At 39.1% G+C, this 18,011-nt stretch overlaps 1 protein-coding gene across 6 annotated transcripts in view; it reads left to right on the top strand.

Annotated features, from left to right (window-relative positions):
- Positions 1–18,011, top strand: part of magi1b (membrane associated guanylate kinase, WW and PDZ domain containing 1b) — a 437,777-nt gene that overhangs the window by 378,085 nt on the left and 41,681 nt on the right. For 2 of the 6 annotated variants that reach the window (XM_072280525.1, XM_072280521.1), the window contains 6 exons: positions 3,506–3,597; positions 5,677–5,869; positions 9,376–9,654; positions 11,347–11,547; positions 13,346–13,436; positions 14,326–14,377. In XM_072280525.1, the coding sequence (XP_072136626.1) occupies positions 3,506–3,597; positions 5,677–5,869; positions 9,376–9,654; positions 11,347–11,547; positions 13,346–13,436; positions 14,326–14,377 (908 nt within the window). Of the gene's footprint in view, positions 1–3,505; positions 3,598–5,676; positions 5,870–9,372; positions 9,655–11,346; positions 11,548–13,345; positions 13,437–14,325; positions 14,378–18,011 lie in introns of all 6 variants that reach the window. The other 4 variants (XM_072280520.1, XM_072280523.1, XM_072280524.1 and 1 more) reach the window with 3 other exon arrangements.

The following is an 18,011-nucleotide window of genomic DNA, read 5'->3' as shown; positions in this document are numbered from 1 at the left end:
GGAGCATCCACAAGAGATCCTTGCTGTCATGGGGAGGATATGTAAATTCCTCATTGTCAGCATTTGGAATCAGCATCAAACCCAGTTCCCTGCAGCTGAGAGGTTTCATAAAGCCAACTTGACCAGTGTCTGCTTCTAACTCCTTACATTTTGGGTAATGATCCCGTTCACCTACTGGCTTTTGCTTTCCTGTCACAATGTTTTTTAAATTTACACAGCATTTTTAAAATGTTTAATCTTACAATGAATAGCATAGAACAAGCTGAATGGAGGCAGACTATTCAACACAATCGCTCCATGCCAGTAGATTCCTGCTGCTTCCCCACTTAAATCACTTCTAACACAATTTCCCCAACCCTTTAAAGAGAACCATGCATGTAAGGGGCTTTTGTATACCTAGTTGCAGTCATTTGAGGTACGGATGAAGCGAATAGGAATCTGTTGAAAGCTGCTAAGAGAACAGACATGTGTTAAGAGTTCCTAGCAGAGCCATTTTGCGGCAGACATGGTGAAGCCGGTGGTGTGCTGACAGTGAATAAGTGAAAGCAGCATCCTACATAGTAGCTCCACACTTGGATCCAAGAAAATGATTTACCAATGGTCTCGTCTTTAAATTAACTGAATTTTAATCATCTTCAAACTATTAACAGAGTCAGGAACTACAAAGCAATGACACATGGCCAATATTGCAATTGATAATTGAGGTGGTCTGACAGTAAGTGCATTAAATTGTTGTGATTCCAGTTTTTCCAGCTATCATAATAATACTGAAAAGCAATTCAAAGGGTTTCTTTCACCAGAGATGATATGCAACCTTAAACATAGATAGACTCTTTCCTGCAAGAACAATGCACATAAATCAAACGTGAATAAGCTGTTTAATAGCCAGTGACTTCACACAGCACTAATCAGTTGGAACTAAGGCAAATCAGAAAGAAAGACACAGAATAAAACAAAAGTCAAATATCCAGGGATTCTGTTTCATAATTGATCAAACCAAAATTCCAAGTTATACTTGGATTGGTCAATCATAAAATAGAAGATTCAAAGGTCCAATTCAATGTCAGAGAAATGTATACAATATACACCTTGAAATGCTTTTTCTTTGCAACCATCCACAAAAACAGAGGAGTGCCCAAGCAGTGGACAACAGTTAAACTTAAGAACACCAATGTTGCCCCCAGCTCCCCCCTCCTGTGGGTAAGCAGCAGCAAGCAACTGTCCCCCTCCCCCAACTAGCAAAACAAAAACATCAGCACCCACTACCAAGTACTCAAGCGTGAGCAAAGCAGTGGCGAAGACACAGACTTGCAGTTACCCCGAAGAGATTGCATTTCACCCAGCATCCAACATACCACAGGTTGTCTGTCTCCCTAATAAGGGAGAAAGAAGTGTCTCCGTTATGACAAGCATAAAGCAAAATTTCTCTTACTCTTTGTATTTGGAAGTATTTTAGATGCTATTCCTGCGAAAGTTGGTGTGTACCACAGTACCAATCACTTCTACATGACATCAGATTCATTGTGAAAATTGAATCAGCCCCTTTCGTGCACAATCCAATCTAACCTAGCAACATGTCTGCCATGTCAGGCACATGTGTCATGATGTCTCTATTTGTGTGGTGTCCATTTCTATCCTTTCTGAGAGAAGTTGGACTTGCACCTGCCGTTTGCAGCCATCTTGGAATGGTCTGAGTAAAAGTAGGAGCCTGTTGTTGTAGTTGCTTTGCTCTTGTTTGTCTGGCTGTGTAAGGTGACTGACCTCAAGAAATGTGACTAAGGCAGCTTTATCACTTTGATGGCTTCTCGTTCGCCTCCCAAAACCACAGAGTGTGAGTAAACTGACAGGAAGTCTGTTGTCTGCAGTACTTAATTGCTAAGATGTTCTTGAAATTGGTGCTGCATGCCAACATTGGCAGCGCTCCATTGCTGGAGATGTTGTGGTGGTCATATCTGGGCAAACACTCTTGATTGTGGACCTTTGGTCAGGAAGTAAAAATATATCCATCAGTAAAGAGTCTGCCCCCAGAAACTCTTCAAAGGTACCAGATTCCCCCTGGCCCCCTCTAATGAGCAATATACTGCATTCATGGGAGCAATCCAAACTTTTTGCAATAGCTCTCCCATGTTTAGCATCTACCACTAAGTGTGTTGACAGTTCAGCACACCAATTAGAGAGCTCCCATTCATAGCCTTGTACCACTAAATGCAGTGACATTTCGGCCCACAGAGTAGTAGGAAACCCAATTTCTAGGCCTATTTAATTGGAGCTGGAATCGCAGTCAAGCAAGATCTGCTCAAGTATACAAGTTGGCAAAGCTTCCAGCAGAGGTCATTGGGATAATTGGTTCAGGACACAGGCTGAATGTTTATTTTGACTTCAAGACAGAGGATGAATGCAGCAATCTCACTTTGATCTCAGCTCACTTTACATGTTGGAGATCAAACCTGGGACAATTAGACCTGTGAGACTCAGTGTTTCAACCTCAGTGGTTTGGCCCTTGTATTTGCAAATGAAGTATCTCAACATGGAGTACAACATGCTGTTTTGTTATTGTCCTGCAAGGTGGACACATGTTCACAACTGTGCACATGGTTCTTAAAAGGAAACTCTACATTGTATTCCTGAAATGAAAAGCATAACTTAACAGTAACATAGCAACAAGTCACACAATGTGTTTAATCAGCTTATTCAGGCAAATGAAACCCTGACCAGAAATGATCAATAAATGTGTATTTTCTCACATCAGTTTTCTTTATTTAATGAGATTCTTTTTAGTTTTTACAGTCAAAGTTCATAGCTTAATTCTGATAATCAATGTACGATAAAATTTAATTCCTCATATATAAATGTTATTTTGTGTTAATTATTAATAAAGCCAAGTTTTTCAATAGTCTGGCTGTGTAGCTATAACTGTAGCACAGTGTATGGTTGATTTGAATTCAGACACTAATTTTTAACTAACTTGAGTCGGCAATTGTAAATACCGCAGTTTGCCCATTGGGAATGTGCAGTGGGTGACGTTTCATCACTTCACTCCTATAACTTGCACTGCCAGGCTCTGCTTAGCAAGCTTCTATTGAAGAAGTTTCTAATCTTGGCCTCCGCTGAGGGTGCCACCTATAGCGGTCAATGGTACATGCCCGTCATTAAGAATGAAGGTGAGGTGGGGCCAAAGAGTGTGGATTTATTGCAGCAACATCTTTATTGAATTTCTGCCTTCCAGCTATCTTGGAGTCATTGCCATGATTTAGAATTTGGCTTTAGTGATAAATTGTGACAGCCGACCGGCAGACTGTGATGTGATTCAATCTTACAATCAATTGGGGATGGTGGCACAAATTCAAACATAGGAAGCCTTTAATTTAATATTGCCATTTCATAAGCAGCAGACAGCATGCTGTCTCTGTTGTGTTGTTAATGCAAACCAATTGACCTCCATTATACCTTCATACATTTATGATGATCTGAAATCTGGAGTTGTCTGTTTGCTCTCTTCCCACAGTTCCCGATTACCAGGAGCAAGATATTTTCCTCTGGAGAAAGGAAACTGGATTTGGATTTAGGATACTTGGTGGAAATGAACCTGGGGAGCCGGTGAGTAATTAAAAATGGCTTGATACTGCTGAATATTATCTTTGTTTTCAATGTAAAAAGAGCAACACCTTTTCTGCATTGAGCTGGTTATGTAATACTTTTTCATTTGAAAGTGGCACAGCTAGTACTTCACTTAATTACTGTGCACTAGGGCTTCAGACACATTCGTAAAATACGTTTAGTATTTTATGTTATGTGGACAGGACTCTTGAAAGTAATTGGTATTAATTTATCATAGCCATCTCACTTTATAGGTGATTGTCTCAAACATAACATATTCTTTCCTCTATATCAGTGAATAATAATAACAAAAACAGTGATTGCATTTCCTACGGTAGATCAGCACTGCTCTGAATGCCAAAGTAAACACTGTGCCAGTTCGAATGTTTTAACAACCTTGCTCTGGAGGCATCAGGAGTTTTTCCTCTGCCTTGGCCAAATTTGTCCTTTGCATGAAAATCACTCCCTTTCTTGTGTAGAAATATATATGTGACTCTAATTTCGTAGAAAGATTGAACAATTCTAGCTTAGACTACAACGGATTCAAACTGCATCAGTTACTCCTTTTAATTTTTATAAGTATAATTAAATTGTATCCAGACTATTTTTGTTATAAAGTCTGACAGAATTTGAAAATCAAAGTGGACTGAAACCAAACCCTGGGTGTAAAGTATCTTCCAGACACTGTATCAAACCTTTGTTAGACGACAGCTACAGTACTGTGAGCAGTTCTAACCCACTACTTTGCAACTAAAGTGCAGAAGAGATTTACGAAACGCTGCTGGTGAATTATGTTTCTGAGAAGAGATTGTTCAATAGATTTTGTTCTCACTGGGATAAAATAGAGTGAAGGGAGATTTAACTGAAATGTTTAAGATTATGAGAGCCATGGTTAGGGCAAGTTAGTTACTAACTAGGGAGGCAGGGACTTAAGCTAGTTCGTACAAGGATTACAGAAGAATTGGGAAAAAAATATTTTGCTCAACAAATGATGGGGGTGGGGTGAATTTAAAATGCAATGAAAAATCTTAAACACTTGGAAACATCCCTGAGTTACCACTTGCAAGCCAATTACCTGCATGCATGGATCAAGAATTGGAAAGTATGATTAGACTGGGGTCCACTTCTAGCTGTCTTGGACACAGTGGGCTGAATTTATACCATCAATTTCTGACTCTGTGAGACCTCAGTCAAAATTTCAAGTCTGTGTATGCTTAACTTTCCTATATTAAAATAATGAATATTTCACTACATTCATAAATTTAAATTGAAAAATTGATATTTTTTGAGTAGTATGTTTAATTGCTTTAAAAAGACTTTTGAAAAGTTGAAACTAGATGAGCAAGATATTCATTTTCAGCCAAACCAAGATTTTAAACTCTAAATTTCAGCAGTTGAATGAAGATTCCTTTTGTGGTCTGCTTCTAATTCTCAGTCATGCATTTGTTATTTCATTAAAATCCCAGTGTGAGCTTTGAGAGACTCATTTGCACATTTCAGTGTTGTAAACGTGCAGATTATGATTACGTGGTGCTTTCTCACTGTGGTTAACTGTAAAAATGGTCACTTATGCATGACCATTTTAATGAATTATGGTTTGCAAGCAGTGCAATTTGATTCCTGAGAACAGCTGAACATCTACGCAATTTCCCATTTGCTCAGTATGCCTTTAAATTTAGAAAAATAAGCATAGAATTATTTTAGATAAGCAAGCTTTCCCGTTGGCTGCACCTTGCTTATTTTTCTTTATCCTCTTAAACCACTAAGCATTGTTTCTTCTATGTTGATCTGCCATAAAACAAAGTCAGGATCAGCACTTGGTGTACTTGAGTATCCGGAAGTATTTCTTCTCGGTAGGATTCTTTTCTGTGCTTCTCGTGGTATCCTCATTTTAAAATTCTGGAAATGGGCTGTTACCAGAAGTGCGCTGGACTTTCTCCTTAAGTGTGTCAAATGGAAAGTATTGTGATGTATTTTAGCTGTTGAAAATGATGGGTGCAAAGCATTACAACTGGCCTTGAGCCACGCTCAGCTGGCAGTTACTAACACCGCGTCTTCAATCCCTTTCTTTTGGTACAGATCTACATTGGCCACATTGTGCCCCTGGGTGCTGCCGATGCAGATGGAAGGCTGCGGACGGGTGATGAGCTGATTTGTGTGGATGGTACAGCAGTGGTTGGAAAGTCCCACCAGCTTGTGGTACAATTAATGCAGCAAGCTGCTAAACAGGGCCACGTTAATCTTACTGTGAGGCGTAAAGTGGTGTACGCAGGTTAGTACTTGTCAGCGTCTGATTGAAAACAAAATGCATTGACTTGTCCTTGCGAGAAAGTCATTGCCTCTAGAATATAGAGATGTAAATTGAACCAATTGCCAGAAGATTATTCTACATTGAGAAATTAAATTAGATGTGTAAATCTACATTTATATTCCACTCTGCCTATTTTAGGTAAGCAGCCTAGAGACACCTTCATGCCACTATCTCATTACTTATACATTCTGTAAAATATTGCAATCTGCTAATTGAAACTATTGGTTCATTAAAAAGCTGATAGTCTTTCCCCCTGATTGTTGTTTTACACAAGGAGAACATTTTCTACTGTAACTGGATGATCCAAGTACTTGTATCTTAGGTAATTAGTTGTAGGTCATATAAGAGTCTAAGTTGTTCTCAGTACGTTTAACCATGTGTAGCACCTCAGGTGTGTTTCATGTTGTCTCCTGCAAACTTTCTGGAAGTTTGCTTGTCTTGCAATCATGGCCTTGAGCTGAGATTCTAATGTTTCTACCTCCACATCATCAATGTTGCTTCTTCCATTTTTAAATCTGACTCAGCACCCCTTGTGGTGAGTTACTTCTGTGCATTTTCACCCTCTACACCTGGCCCTTCCTATCTTTCACTCTTCATAGCAACACCCTGCCCAAAGCATAGAGCATATATACTACAGGAGTGAGATAGATGAGCTGGTTGAGTGGTGTCACAACAACAACCTTGCACTCAAGATCATGATCAATGATTTGATTGTGGACTTAAAGAAAGGGAAGTTAAGGGAACACATACCAGTCATCTTGGGGGGATCACAGTTTCAAGTTCTGGGTGTCAACATCTCTGAAAATCTATCCTGGGCCCAATATATTGATGCAATTACAAAGAAGGCACAACAGTGGCTATGTTTCATTTGGAGCTTGAGGAGACTAGGTCTGTCACCAAAGACTCTAGTGAATTTCTAAGACGTACAGTGAAGAGTATACTGACTGGTTGCATCACAGCCTGGTATGAAGGCAAACAGGATCAGAAAAAGCTGCAGCGAGTCACAAACTCAGCTATACCATCATGAGCACTAGTCTCCCCAGCATCAAGGACACCTTTAAATGGTGATTCTCAAAAAGGCAGCATCCATCATTAAGGACCCCCATCACCCAGGACACGCCATCTTCTCATTGCTGCCATCAAGGAAGGAGGTACAGGAGCCTCAAGGTTTCAGTAAGTGCTTCTTCCCCACCACCATCAGATTTCTGAATGTGCAATGAATCCATGAGCACTACGTCACTATTTTTTTTTTCCCCTGTCCTTTTGCACTATATTTATCGGATGGCAGGGTGGAGATAGTCTCTACCAAAGGAGGTGTAAGGCACTTCTTTCTTCTGCTAGTCTGCAGGTCACCCTTGGGCAAGGTGTTGCACCTGCTTACAATTCCCCCCCCCCCCCACTGAATCAGGGTCACATCAAGTCATATGAGGAGCTGGTGCCTATCACAAGTCCTGGTTATGTGACCAAGCAGACAATCTCTGAAGCGTATTGATAATGGCTGGGGTCACCTGTCTTGCAAAGACACTGCCAGAAGAAGGCAGTGGAAAACCACTTCTGTAGAAGAATTTGCCAAGAACAATCATGGTCATGAGATCATGTCCAAAGGTCCAAAGATGTTCACCTATGTCATAATGATGATAGTATTTTATAGTTTTTATTGTCTATTACAATGTACTACTGTCGCAAAACAACATATAGTAGTGGTGTTAAACCTGATTCTGAAACCCTTTCTTCTCCCATCCCAATGTTAATGGTCCCTGCTCCATTTTCTTCAGCTGTATGGTTCACTGTTGCGAATCTTAGCTGTGGATTCACTTCCTTAGTGTACCATAAAGTGCTGGTAAGTGCAAACAGTTCTACAATAAAGTAAGTAGTTTTCAATGTGTCTCTGAGTCTGGAATTCTTCCCCAAACATGGAAATCCTGAAGATCCTGACTGCCCCTTGGCCTGCACTGAATTTGGTGTCCTCATGGGATGCAACAGCAGAGCTTTGAGGTTGCAATCCCCCTGTACTTGCATAGAGATTATCCACCAGTTTAACCTTGTGTTGCGGAGAGGAACAAGACCAACTATTAGGTAATTTCCTTGATTTAATGATTGTTTTTAAATGTGTATGTGTAATTTTGTTTTAATTTTTGAATTTTGATTTTCAGCTATTTAATGATTATAATACTTGTGGAGTATTTCTTGTATTCCAAGTCTTCGATAGGTTTGACAGTGAACTAAGCCTGTTGAAATGGCTTAGTCAGCTGTCCTGGTATTTCTCACCAATTCCTCAGCCAGCAAGATGATACCAGTAGATCTTTAAATGATAAGTATGACCTTACACAAAAGTCAGGAAAAGTGAACCTCCACTTAGGACAGTTTCTTTGCCCGTTATCACTTATTTTTTGAATTAATGGCAGTTTTTCAGTATTCTTTTGAAAACTACACGTAATTAAAGAGGTTATACAAATAGAATATTTTCTTGATTGCACTGAAGAGTGGGAATTGGATCCTGCTAATCCAAAGCTTTGAAGGCAATTGTATTGATCCCTTTAGCTCCATGACTAGGGCAGGCTTGTTCTACACATTGTGCTTATGTGACTGTGCACAAGAATTAAATTAGCCTCTACCTCCTACCAAAGCCCCACTCTCAAGTCCCACTCCTTATGAAATGATGCTGTTCTTCGACAAACTTAGAAACTGTGTTCTTAAACAAATTCTGGTCTCACAGTTAGCACAAGTTACCATAATTCACTTGATCATGAACTGCAGCTAATTGATGGATGATTGAAGTTTCACATGCATGAACTGCTTAAGTTCTCACCGAACTTTCACAGTTAAGCTTTTCCATATGGCAGTGCAGGTTGTTTTTCACCTCGCCTCCCTGGCACATGTTCCTGTGCCAATCCTCTGAATTCCCTTCGCTGTTGCCAACTAAAAATGAATGAGTCAACTATGTTTTAATTTATCTAAGTCTTTCTGCTTTGCTGATCTAAAACTGCATCCAAGGCACGATTTCCAGTTTTAAAAACTCAGTTGTTTCACTTAGCATTTCTACAGATGTACCATGGAGAGCATTCTAGCTGGCTATGTCACCGTCTGGTATGGGGTGAGGGTGGGGTGGGGGGGCTACTGCACGGGGTTGTAAACGTAGTCAGCTCCATCATGGCAATTGCCTCCATAGCATCCCGGACACCTTCATGAAGCAATGCCTCTAAAAGATGGCATGCATCATTATGGGCCCCATTACCCAGGTCACGCCTGAAGATGCAGGATTCCGAAACGGCTTCTTTCCTTCTGCCATCCGATTTCTGAACGGACATTGAACCCATGAGCACTACCCCAATACTTTATTATTTCTATTTTTGCGCTATTTATTTAATTTAACCATTTATGCACTGTACTGCTGCTGCAAAGTCAACAAATTTCACGACATCTGCCTGTGGTATGAAACCTGGTTCTGATTCTGATTAACCCAGCAGCTGCTCCGAAGCCCGAGACAGAAGTGAATGCCTCGCCGGTCTCATCACATCACAGCAGCAATCAGGCGGTGTCCTTGGCCGAAGAGAAGCGCACCCCACAGGGCAGTCAGAACTCTCTGAACACGGTGAGCTCAGGGAGCGGCAGTGCCAGCGGCGGGGGGGCTGGTGGTGGACCAGTTGTGCAGCCGTACGACGTGGAGATACGGCGTGGAGAAAGTGAAGGGTTCGGCTTCGTGATTGTCTCCTCCGTCAGCAGGCCAGAGACAGGCACTTCTTTTGGTAAGTGCGTTCCGAAGCTGCACTCCCAGATAAAATACAACACCAAAATTATATTTTCCAATAGATGTAAACATTAATACAATAAGCAGATTTTCCAAAAAGCAGAGTGATCGCCTATCCTGTGCGATCAGTTATGTATTCATTCAGAACAGTTATTAATGTGTTGCACAGCAGAGAATTCATTTAGTACTTTAATAGTTAATATTCTGTATTATAATTACAAAATGAATCAAAATATTAAATCTTATTTTAACTTCTCTGAGAAATAAGCTTAATTGTATTTCAAGAGTAATTCAGGGTAACTTAATTCATTGTGGATTTATTATGATCATTGGATGTTCCTAAATCCCTGCATGAAATGTCTGCTTTCTGCTTTGCCTCGCTCCTTGTGTCGTTCATCTGGACAAATCTTTGGGTTATAGTGAGTGTGCTTTCTTTGCTGGTGATTAAGTGGAGCTGATTCAAACCTGGCTTTTTATTTCATTTTAAGTTCAAGTTTATGTCTCCAATCACACAATTTTCTTGCCATCACATTCTGCAGCTCAGTTTTTAATCGGCCACAGTTCCTCCTGAAAATCAAAACTGTAGTGTAGAAACTAACTCCTTGGTTCACAAAGGGTTTTGCTGGGTTTGAGATCTGCTTGCCTTTCTACAATGAGAAAGAACAGAACATTGGCAAAGTACTAAATTTAATCACAGTGGCACATAATACAACTCTAAAGGTATAGTGTTAACATGATTGGTACAGGAGTTAATCCCCTGAATCAGTGTTAGCTGACCATGTTCTAAGTGTCAATTCACATTCAGGTGTTTGCCGTAAATACCTGAAGAGAATTACCGAAGTTTTCAACCTTTCACCATCTGAGATTTCAGATAATCTTATCCCCAAGTTGCCTGTGTTTTAATGCGTAGTGCAAGCTGTTGCATAGTTTTCCCTTGTGTTAATTAATTTGAATAAATGCACAGGTGTTTCAATATACAATGTTACATCCATCTTCCATCATTCACTGGAAGCCAAACACTTTCCAAGATTCAAAGCCATTGTGCTTTGTTAAACACATACATTAGTTTGATAATTATTTAACTAAATTGCCGATCCTAGGATGTACAATATCTTCTTCCAATTTTACTCCCCATGTTACTCAAAAGTTTAAAGTGCTCCGTATTCCCTTGCATACATTTTACATTTTCTTGAATTTTGAACTTGGAACAATAATTTTTCTAGGTAGTAGATGTTTGTAGAGTAATTGTCCTTTGCAGTCAGTTCTGCCACTTTTTGTCGGAATTTGCTTGATAGACTCCTTCCCCATGTGTTCATTGATGTAAATTCAACTGAGTTATATTATTAGTGAAGATAACAGGCTATGTCCTTAAAATGACTTGTAAATTCCCTCTGCAAACATTTTAATACTGCTAAAACTTGTTTTTGACTATTGGCAACTAATAATTTTAAATTTTTAGAGGGAGCTGCTCATTACCCATTTACATCTATGTTGCACATTGCCCATTTACAGCTACGTTGCATAGAAGTGATTGCCAATGTTTTGATCACCAACCATGGGATGTAATACATTCCATCATTAATTTTGCTTTGTGGCACAGTGAATTAACCCCTGACCTTCTGTCTCCCTATCCTCCTCTTCAAATGGTTCATCTTTACCATCTTCCCAATTAAAACTTGTACAAAACCAGGCAATGCATGTGTAGCCATGCCTCACAAAATAGGTCGGATAATCGAAGGAAGCCCTGCAGATCGTTGTGGCCAACTTAAAGTTGGAGACCGTATTTTAGCTGTTAACGGATGTTCGATTACCAACAAGTCCCACTCGGATATTGTCAATTTGATCAAGGAGGCTGGAAACACTGTTACCTTGCGCATCATTCCTGGAGATGGTGAGTTGAAAGCATTTACATTTTTACTGATTTGAAGCAAATTAATATAAGCATTGGTTAAGAATATAAAGTAGTAATGTGTATCCATTCAAAAATATGCATGCTAATTCTTTGTATCCTTTCTCCCCATCCACATCTCCACAGTTCAAGGTTCAAAGTAAACTTCTTAATAAAGTACATATCTGTCATCATGTACAACCCTCAGATTTCTCGCAGGCGTGTTTAATAAATACAATAAGCATACTAGAATCAATAAAAGGCTGCACCAACAAGGCAGGTTACCAGTTTGCAAAAAACAACAATCTCTGCAAATACAAAAAAAAAAGAAAATAATAATAATAAATAAGCAATAAATATTGAAAATATGAGATGAAGAGTCCTTGAAAGTGAGTCCGTGGGTTGTGGGAACAGTTCAGCGATGTGGTGTGTGAAATTCAGTGAAGTTATCCCCTCTGGTTCAGAATTCTTGATTCTTTAAATGTCCAAAAATCTGTTGATCTCAGCCTTTCATATACTTGGCAGCTAAAAGTCCACAGGCATCTGAGGAGACTTTGCGGTCCCAGGGTTAAATATTACTGCTTTTACTTATCTATTTGGTGATAGAATGCAGAGTAGGCCCGTTCGAGCTGTGCTGCCTCAGCAATCCCACAACCTCGATTAACCCTAACCTCATAAAGGGGCGATTTACGATCACTAGTTAACCTGCCTGCTACGTCTTTGGACTGTGGGGGGAAGCTGAAGCACCTGGGGAAAACCCACAGATTGCGTAGGGAGGAGGTACAGAGGCTCCTCACTGAACGGTGCCGGAATTGATCTCGGAGCTCTGGAATGCCCTGAGCTTTGGCACCACACTATGGCGGCCACTCAGCCATAAATGGCCAGTATCAACACCTGAGCCTAAAGCCACCAAACTGGCTATGCTATTTTCACTTAAATATTTCCTGTGTTACAATATAGCATTATTTTTACTACTTCGTGTGTTTAAGCTGTTGGTTTTTTTGCAAATGTAGGTGAGAAATTCCTACAATACCAAGGAATCATAACTTTTTATGGTTTGGCTTTCTCAGTGTAAGCACCGAGTTTTGTGTGACTGTGGATTTGGACCTGAGGATCCATGCACCTGATTTACAACTCCTGCGATTTTCAGTCCACATTTTCCTATGTGACCTTCTGTTGTCACATCTTGTAAAATTTATAGGATGCCCAAGGGCACTGCTTTTCAGTCAATTTAATTTTTATTACCATAGGAGTCCAGCATCTTCACTGATGTTTTCAAGGGGTGAGGCTTGCATTTTCTGATTCAGTGCATTTATAGTTCAGATCAATAGCTTATAGTGACTGAACAAGTTAAATATTGGCCCTGCGGTGTGACACTGAAGTTTCATTCTTTGTAGTCCACATTCCTTTTTTATTAAAACTGCAAAATCAATTACCATCTCTATAGCAGTGTAAGATAAACAGGAATGTGTGATAGAAACATCAAACACAATAAAACACATTTCATTCCTGGTTAAGTTAAAATGCATATAGTTGAGGTGAATTGCTCTGAATTTACAATAATCCGTTTGTTCAAGAATAAAGTATAAAGCTTTTACATAAATGTTTCAAGTGCATTAAGTATTTTAGTTTAAAAAAAATAGAAATTCAATGTTAGAGAAGTTGTGGTAATATTCAAATATATCTCCTTGAATTTTTTTAGTGATCTTTTCTGTAAAATTTTCACTTACAATTTATCTGTTCTGTTGAAATAATAGCCTACACCTGAGGATGTTTAAGTTTCATTTTTCTTTTCTACTAGAATCCACCAATCCATCTTTGCTAACAAATGCTGAAAAGATTGCAACAATCACAACCACTCACACGCCTCAGCAGACACCACAGGAAGGACGGTAAGAAGCTGCCTTACAGACAACATTGGCAGTTAGATTTCTAAACCTCTTCTAACTTAGTAAAACATTCCCCTGGAAAATTGTGATCAAGCAAATCTTTGACTATGGGTTGCATAAGGATAAACTATATAGAACTGATGACTGAAAGCTTAAACAGAGCCTCGTTGATATTGTGCAGATAGAAATAGGTGGCCTCAGTAATAACAGGGCTCAAATTTAAACTCTGGGTCAAAACTGCCATTGGGATTGCAAACTCACTCTTTCATTTTCAGATCAATACTTATAAAGGGTTTGGAGTGAGATTGAAATGTTTGTGATGGGAATTAAACAATGGTTTTGCTCTGCTTTTATCATCTTGACTGTTTGGATACACTCTGTTAGTTGCTGAGTGAGGACGAGCATAATCAAGCCAAACCCGCGCCCAGATTGTCATTCCCTGATCTGTGTTTATGTGCAGACATAAAGTTTATACTTTCTTGTGCTGCTAAATGTACTGTTCATAAATGTTATGGTGATTATAAAATGTGAAGCTGAATGATTTGAGAAAGCTGGAAAAATGTTTGTTCTCAAGCTGGAGGCAGATTTGTTGGCAGATGACCAATGTGCAGGCTTGCTCGCAGGAGATGGGTAATTACATGTGCTCCCAGAGGGTCAGCAATGATTGGAGGTCTAAGCCATAGCATCACTCAATATGTTCAGTAAAAGGTGGAGACAAATTTAAAAAGGATAAAATGGGAAAAAATTGCAATAAATTCGCACAGAAGTAATTGATTTTTCTTTATTTTGTAGTTATAGTTCATCGTTTGATTTCAGTCATAGAATTGGGGAACTCCTATGTAATTAAAATGAGAATAAAACGTCATGTCCTTGTTTTTGATTTTGTTTGCAGGAATAATGCAAAACCAAAGCCAGAAGTTTCATTCGATTATAAATCAGCTCAGGTAAGTAGTTAAAGGGAAGTAAATGCAGAACCATTAGATCAGGGCAATGTGCAAGACTGAAGTGCCATGTCAGGTCAATGATCCTAAACCTACTTGCTGATAGTAGTAAAAGATTTAGGTAAGATATTTTACTAATTTGGAAAGCTCCGATGTAATTTTATTGTTGCCATTGATGTCCTTTCATCAGCAAATAAGCAAAAGAGTTAACTAGTCAATGTCACATTCCATCCTACAACCAGCTACTAAATAGGCTGTTTTAATTTGCTCTTTAATGTATTTTCTCCTTTGCTGAAAGGAAAAGTCTGACTTTTGCGCGACATCTAAATCTTTGCAGCTACCCAAAAGGTTTTGATACAGATTAGAGGTGAAATGTGTCTAATATGAGATCAACTTTTTACACTCTGCAGTTAGAAGTCTTTGACTCACTAGTTTGTTTTTCGACCAAATTTTTAACTACACTTCTCAGTGATAAAACAATTGGAGCTGAAGTTGTTTCTGGGCATTACTACTTGGCCTGAGCAATTATTTTCTTCATGAAAGAAGTTAATTAGCAGCATTTAATTTAAGTGGCCTAGTTAGAGAGCATGGGTTACTTTATTGTTGTTGTACCTGGAGAACCATGAGAAGAGCTATCTTTATTGAGTGGAGCCATTCTACAATCGAACATCATGTTAAGGCCATACCATCTTGTTCATTCAGTTTTTGAAGACACATTTTACATTTGTAACTACATTAGTGGACTGTTATGTTAATCTTAATGTGCCATGATGTCTACTCTAAAGCTGCAGTCATGCGATTGGTCATACTGATGCGTTTCGCTGCAAATAAAATTGTCAATATTAAAGTATCAGATTCATCAGATAAATGTTGTTGTACCCTTTTAGTTTCAAAATTTGTTGGAAGCCATTGAATAATTTTGAAAAATCAATATTTTGCTGACAGAAGATTACCAAGGACAGTCATTTCATTGAGGAATTAAAATATGCACATTTTTTTCCATTTTTTGTATCCTTTGTCTTTGAAGATAATAATCTAAAGCTTGCCTAGAGCTGCATGGGATTTTGCTCACAGCAATGGCCAGTAGGCATATCAGGCCACTTCCTGACATGAGGATTCTGCCCTGTTTCATTTCCCCTACCTGCACATCCACCCTTATGAAGTGCTGATTGTATTTCACCTTCCAAGGCCTGTCTTATCATTAAAAAACCTTTCTTTCTTCTCTCAGTCATTTCTGTTCTGGGAATAAGTGCCCAAGACAACTCAATACTTTTCTGATATTAATGAATCCATCCAAATAGCCATTTATGTACTTTTCTCATTACTCTCTTGAGAGTTTGTGGATAAGAACATCTGACGATAATAAAAGCAAAATATGCTATAAAACCTCTTGAGCCTGCTTTTTTTTTCTATTATAAACACCAGTTAATCCACTGTCCTTTCCAGTTCCTATTTCTCTTCACTCCTCAGGAGAGCAAGAGTGTATCAATGTTATTCTTGCAAATATTCAGTGGCAGAAAATTTGAAAGATTTACACCCTAAGTAAAGAAATTTCTCCATATTTCAGATAAAGTATCCTAAATGTAGTTAATTACCACCAAGACAAGAATACCATACAGGGCAAAGTCCAAGGTTGCAAACAGTACTCCAGGTGTATAGTCAGCAAAGATTCCACACAACTACAGCAGTCTTCGTCCCTCCTAAATTCCAATGGTCTTGGAGTAAATAACATTTGCCTTCCTAACTGATTTTTGTACCCATTTGTTAATTTTGTGTATTTAGTGAACTTGCGTATCATGATCATTCCATCCACTAACATCTACTGATTTCTCATCAATTTCTTCAACCACTCATTGAATCTGTTTATAACCTCTTACAAACTCTTGGCATCTTTACCAAGTTCAGTTTCCCACTGAAGACATGGCTTATTACGCCATGAAGTTCTTCAGAACAAAGTGCACCTCAATCAGTTTGTAATGTGTGTTTAATTATAAGCCAGGGTAAATGTGAAGTTAGAGTGAGTATCTCTGAGTTGGAGACAAGCGCTCACCCGAGCCCTAGCAGCCTGATTGGGTTTTGATCGATTTCCTAGTGGAAATTAAATTTGTGGAGATTTTGCAGATGCTGGAAATCCAGAGCAACGCACACTAAATGCTGGAGGGTTTCAGTAGGTCAGGCAGCATCTGTGGCAGGGCTTCTCAAACTGGGGTCTACGGACCCCTTGGTTAATGGTAGGTTTCCATGGCATAGAAAAGATTGGGAACCCCTGATCTATTGAGAGAACATAGCAGTCGACGTTTTGGTCTGAGACACTTTATCAGGACTGGAAAAGAAGGGGGGGAAGAACCTAGGATAACAAAGTGGGCTGAAAGGAAAGAATGTAATCTGGCCAGTGATAAGTGAAGCCAGATGAGGGGGAACATATGTGGGCGAGTGGAGAAAGGAAGTGAGAAGTTAGGGGGTGATAGGTAGAAAAAGTAAGGAGTAAACAAAGATATAAAAAAAAATGGTTATTGCTTGGTTGTGATACCTTCTGGTCAGAATGTTGCTGATGCTACTACTATGATGCAGGGTACATTTTCCCAATTTATAGATGGCATGAAGCTTGTTTGAACAGTGAACAGAATGGAAATGAGCTGCAAGAAGATGTGTATAGGCTGGATGAATGGGCAGGCAAGTGACAGATGAAATTTAGCACAGATGTGTAAAGTGATGCATTTTGGCAATAAAATATGTAGGGACAGGATAAATTTGATAGCATGATTCTAAAAGATGTGCCAAATACCCAACCTTTATATTGTGAGAGCAGTTAGTGGATCATTAGAGCACAGTAGAAAACCAAGATGTTATGTAGAGCTAGTACTGAAGTGGTTAGACCATGAATGGACATCTAACATTAAGAAGAATTTGAAGGTCCTGAAGAATTTGTGGATGTGATTTACTAGAACGGTTCCAGTGATGATTAATTTTAGTGACATAGTTGTATAAAAAAACTGCAGCTCTGCTCCTGGGAGCAAAGGAGGACGAGCAGAGATTTGATACATGCAAGGTCACACCTAGTTTGAATAGAATATAAAAATAATTGTAACTCTTGCCATTTTCAGGTTGTTCAAAGACCGGAGGGCACAGGTTTAAAGTTTTGGCCAAATGACATGGATGTGGAAAAAATTGCTTTAAAAATGAGAAGAGTAGTCTGAAATTCACACGGATGATAGAAGCAGAATCAAAAATGAATTGGAAAAGCATCACAGAGAGAATAATCTGCAGGACAATAGAAATGGAGTGTGGAAATTGGAGTGGGTTGATTGTTTATGAACTGGAGTGAACTCAATGGACCAGATATCCCCCTCATCCGAATTAAGGATTCCAGAATTTGTGAAGGAAGCTGGCAGTCTCAAAGAAATCATAGATCAGCAAGAGTCCATTTCATTTCTGCAGTAGGTAGAAAGATAGGGAAACATCTTCTTGGAATGATTTTTGTTATGGCTTAACAGACAATTAACGTAGCCATAAAAAACCTAATCAGGGAAAATCCGTTAGCTTGCACATTTCAAAAACCACAAAAAAAATTTGATGCTGCCTGGCCTGCTGCATTCACCAGCAACTTTGATGTGTGTTGCTTGAATTTCCGGCATCT

Source organism: Mobula birostris, chromosome 16 (assembly GCF_030028105.1).
Source record: "Mobula birostris isolate sMobBir1 chromosome 16, sMobBir1.hap1, whole genome shotgun sequence".
Taxonomy (NCBI): Eukaryota; Metazoa; Chordata; class Chondrichthyes; order Myliobatiformes; family Myliobatidae; genus Mobula; species Mobula birostris.
This window is presented reverse-complemented; position numbering and strand designations above follow the sequence as displayed.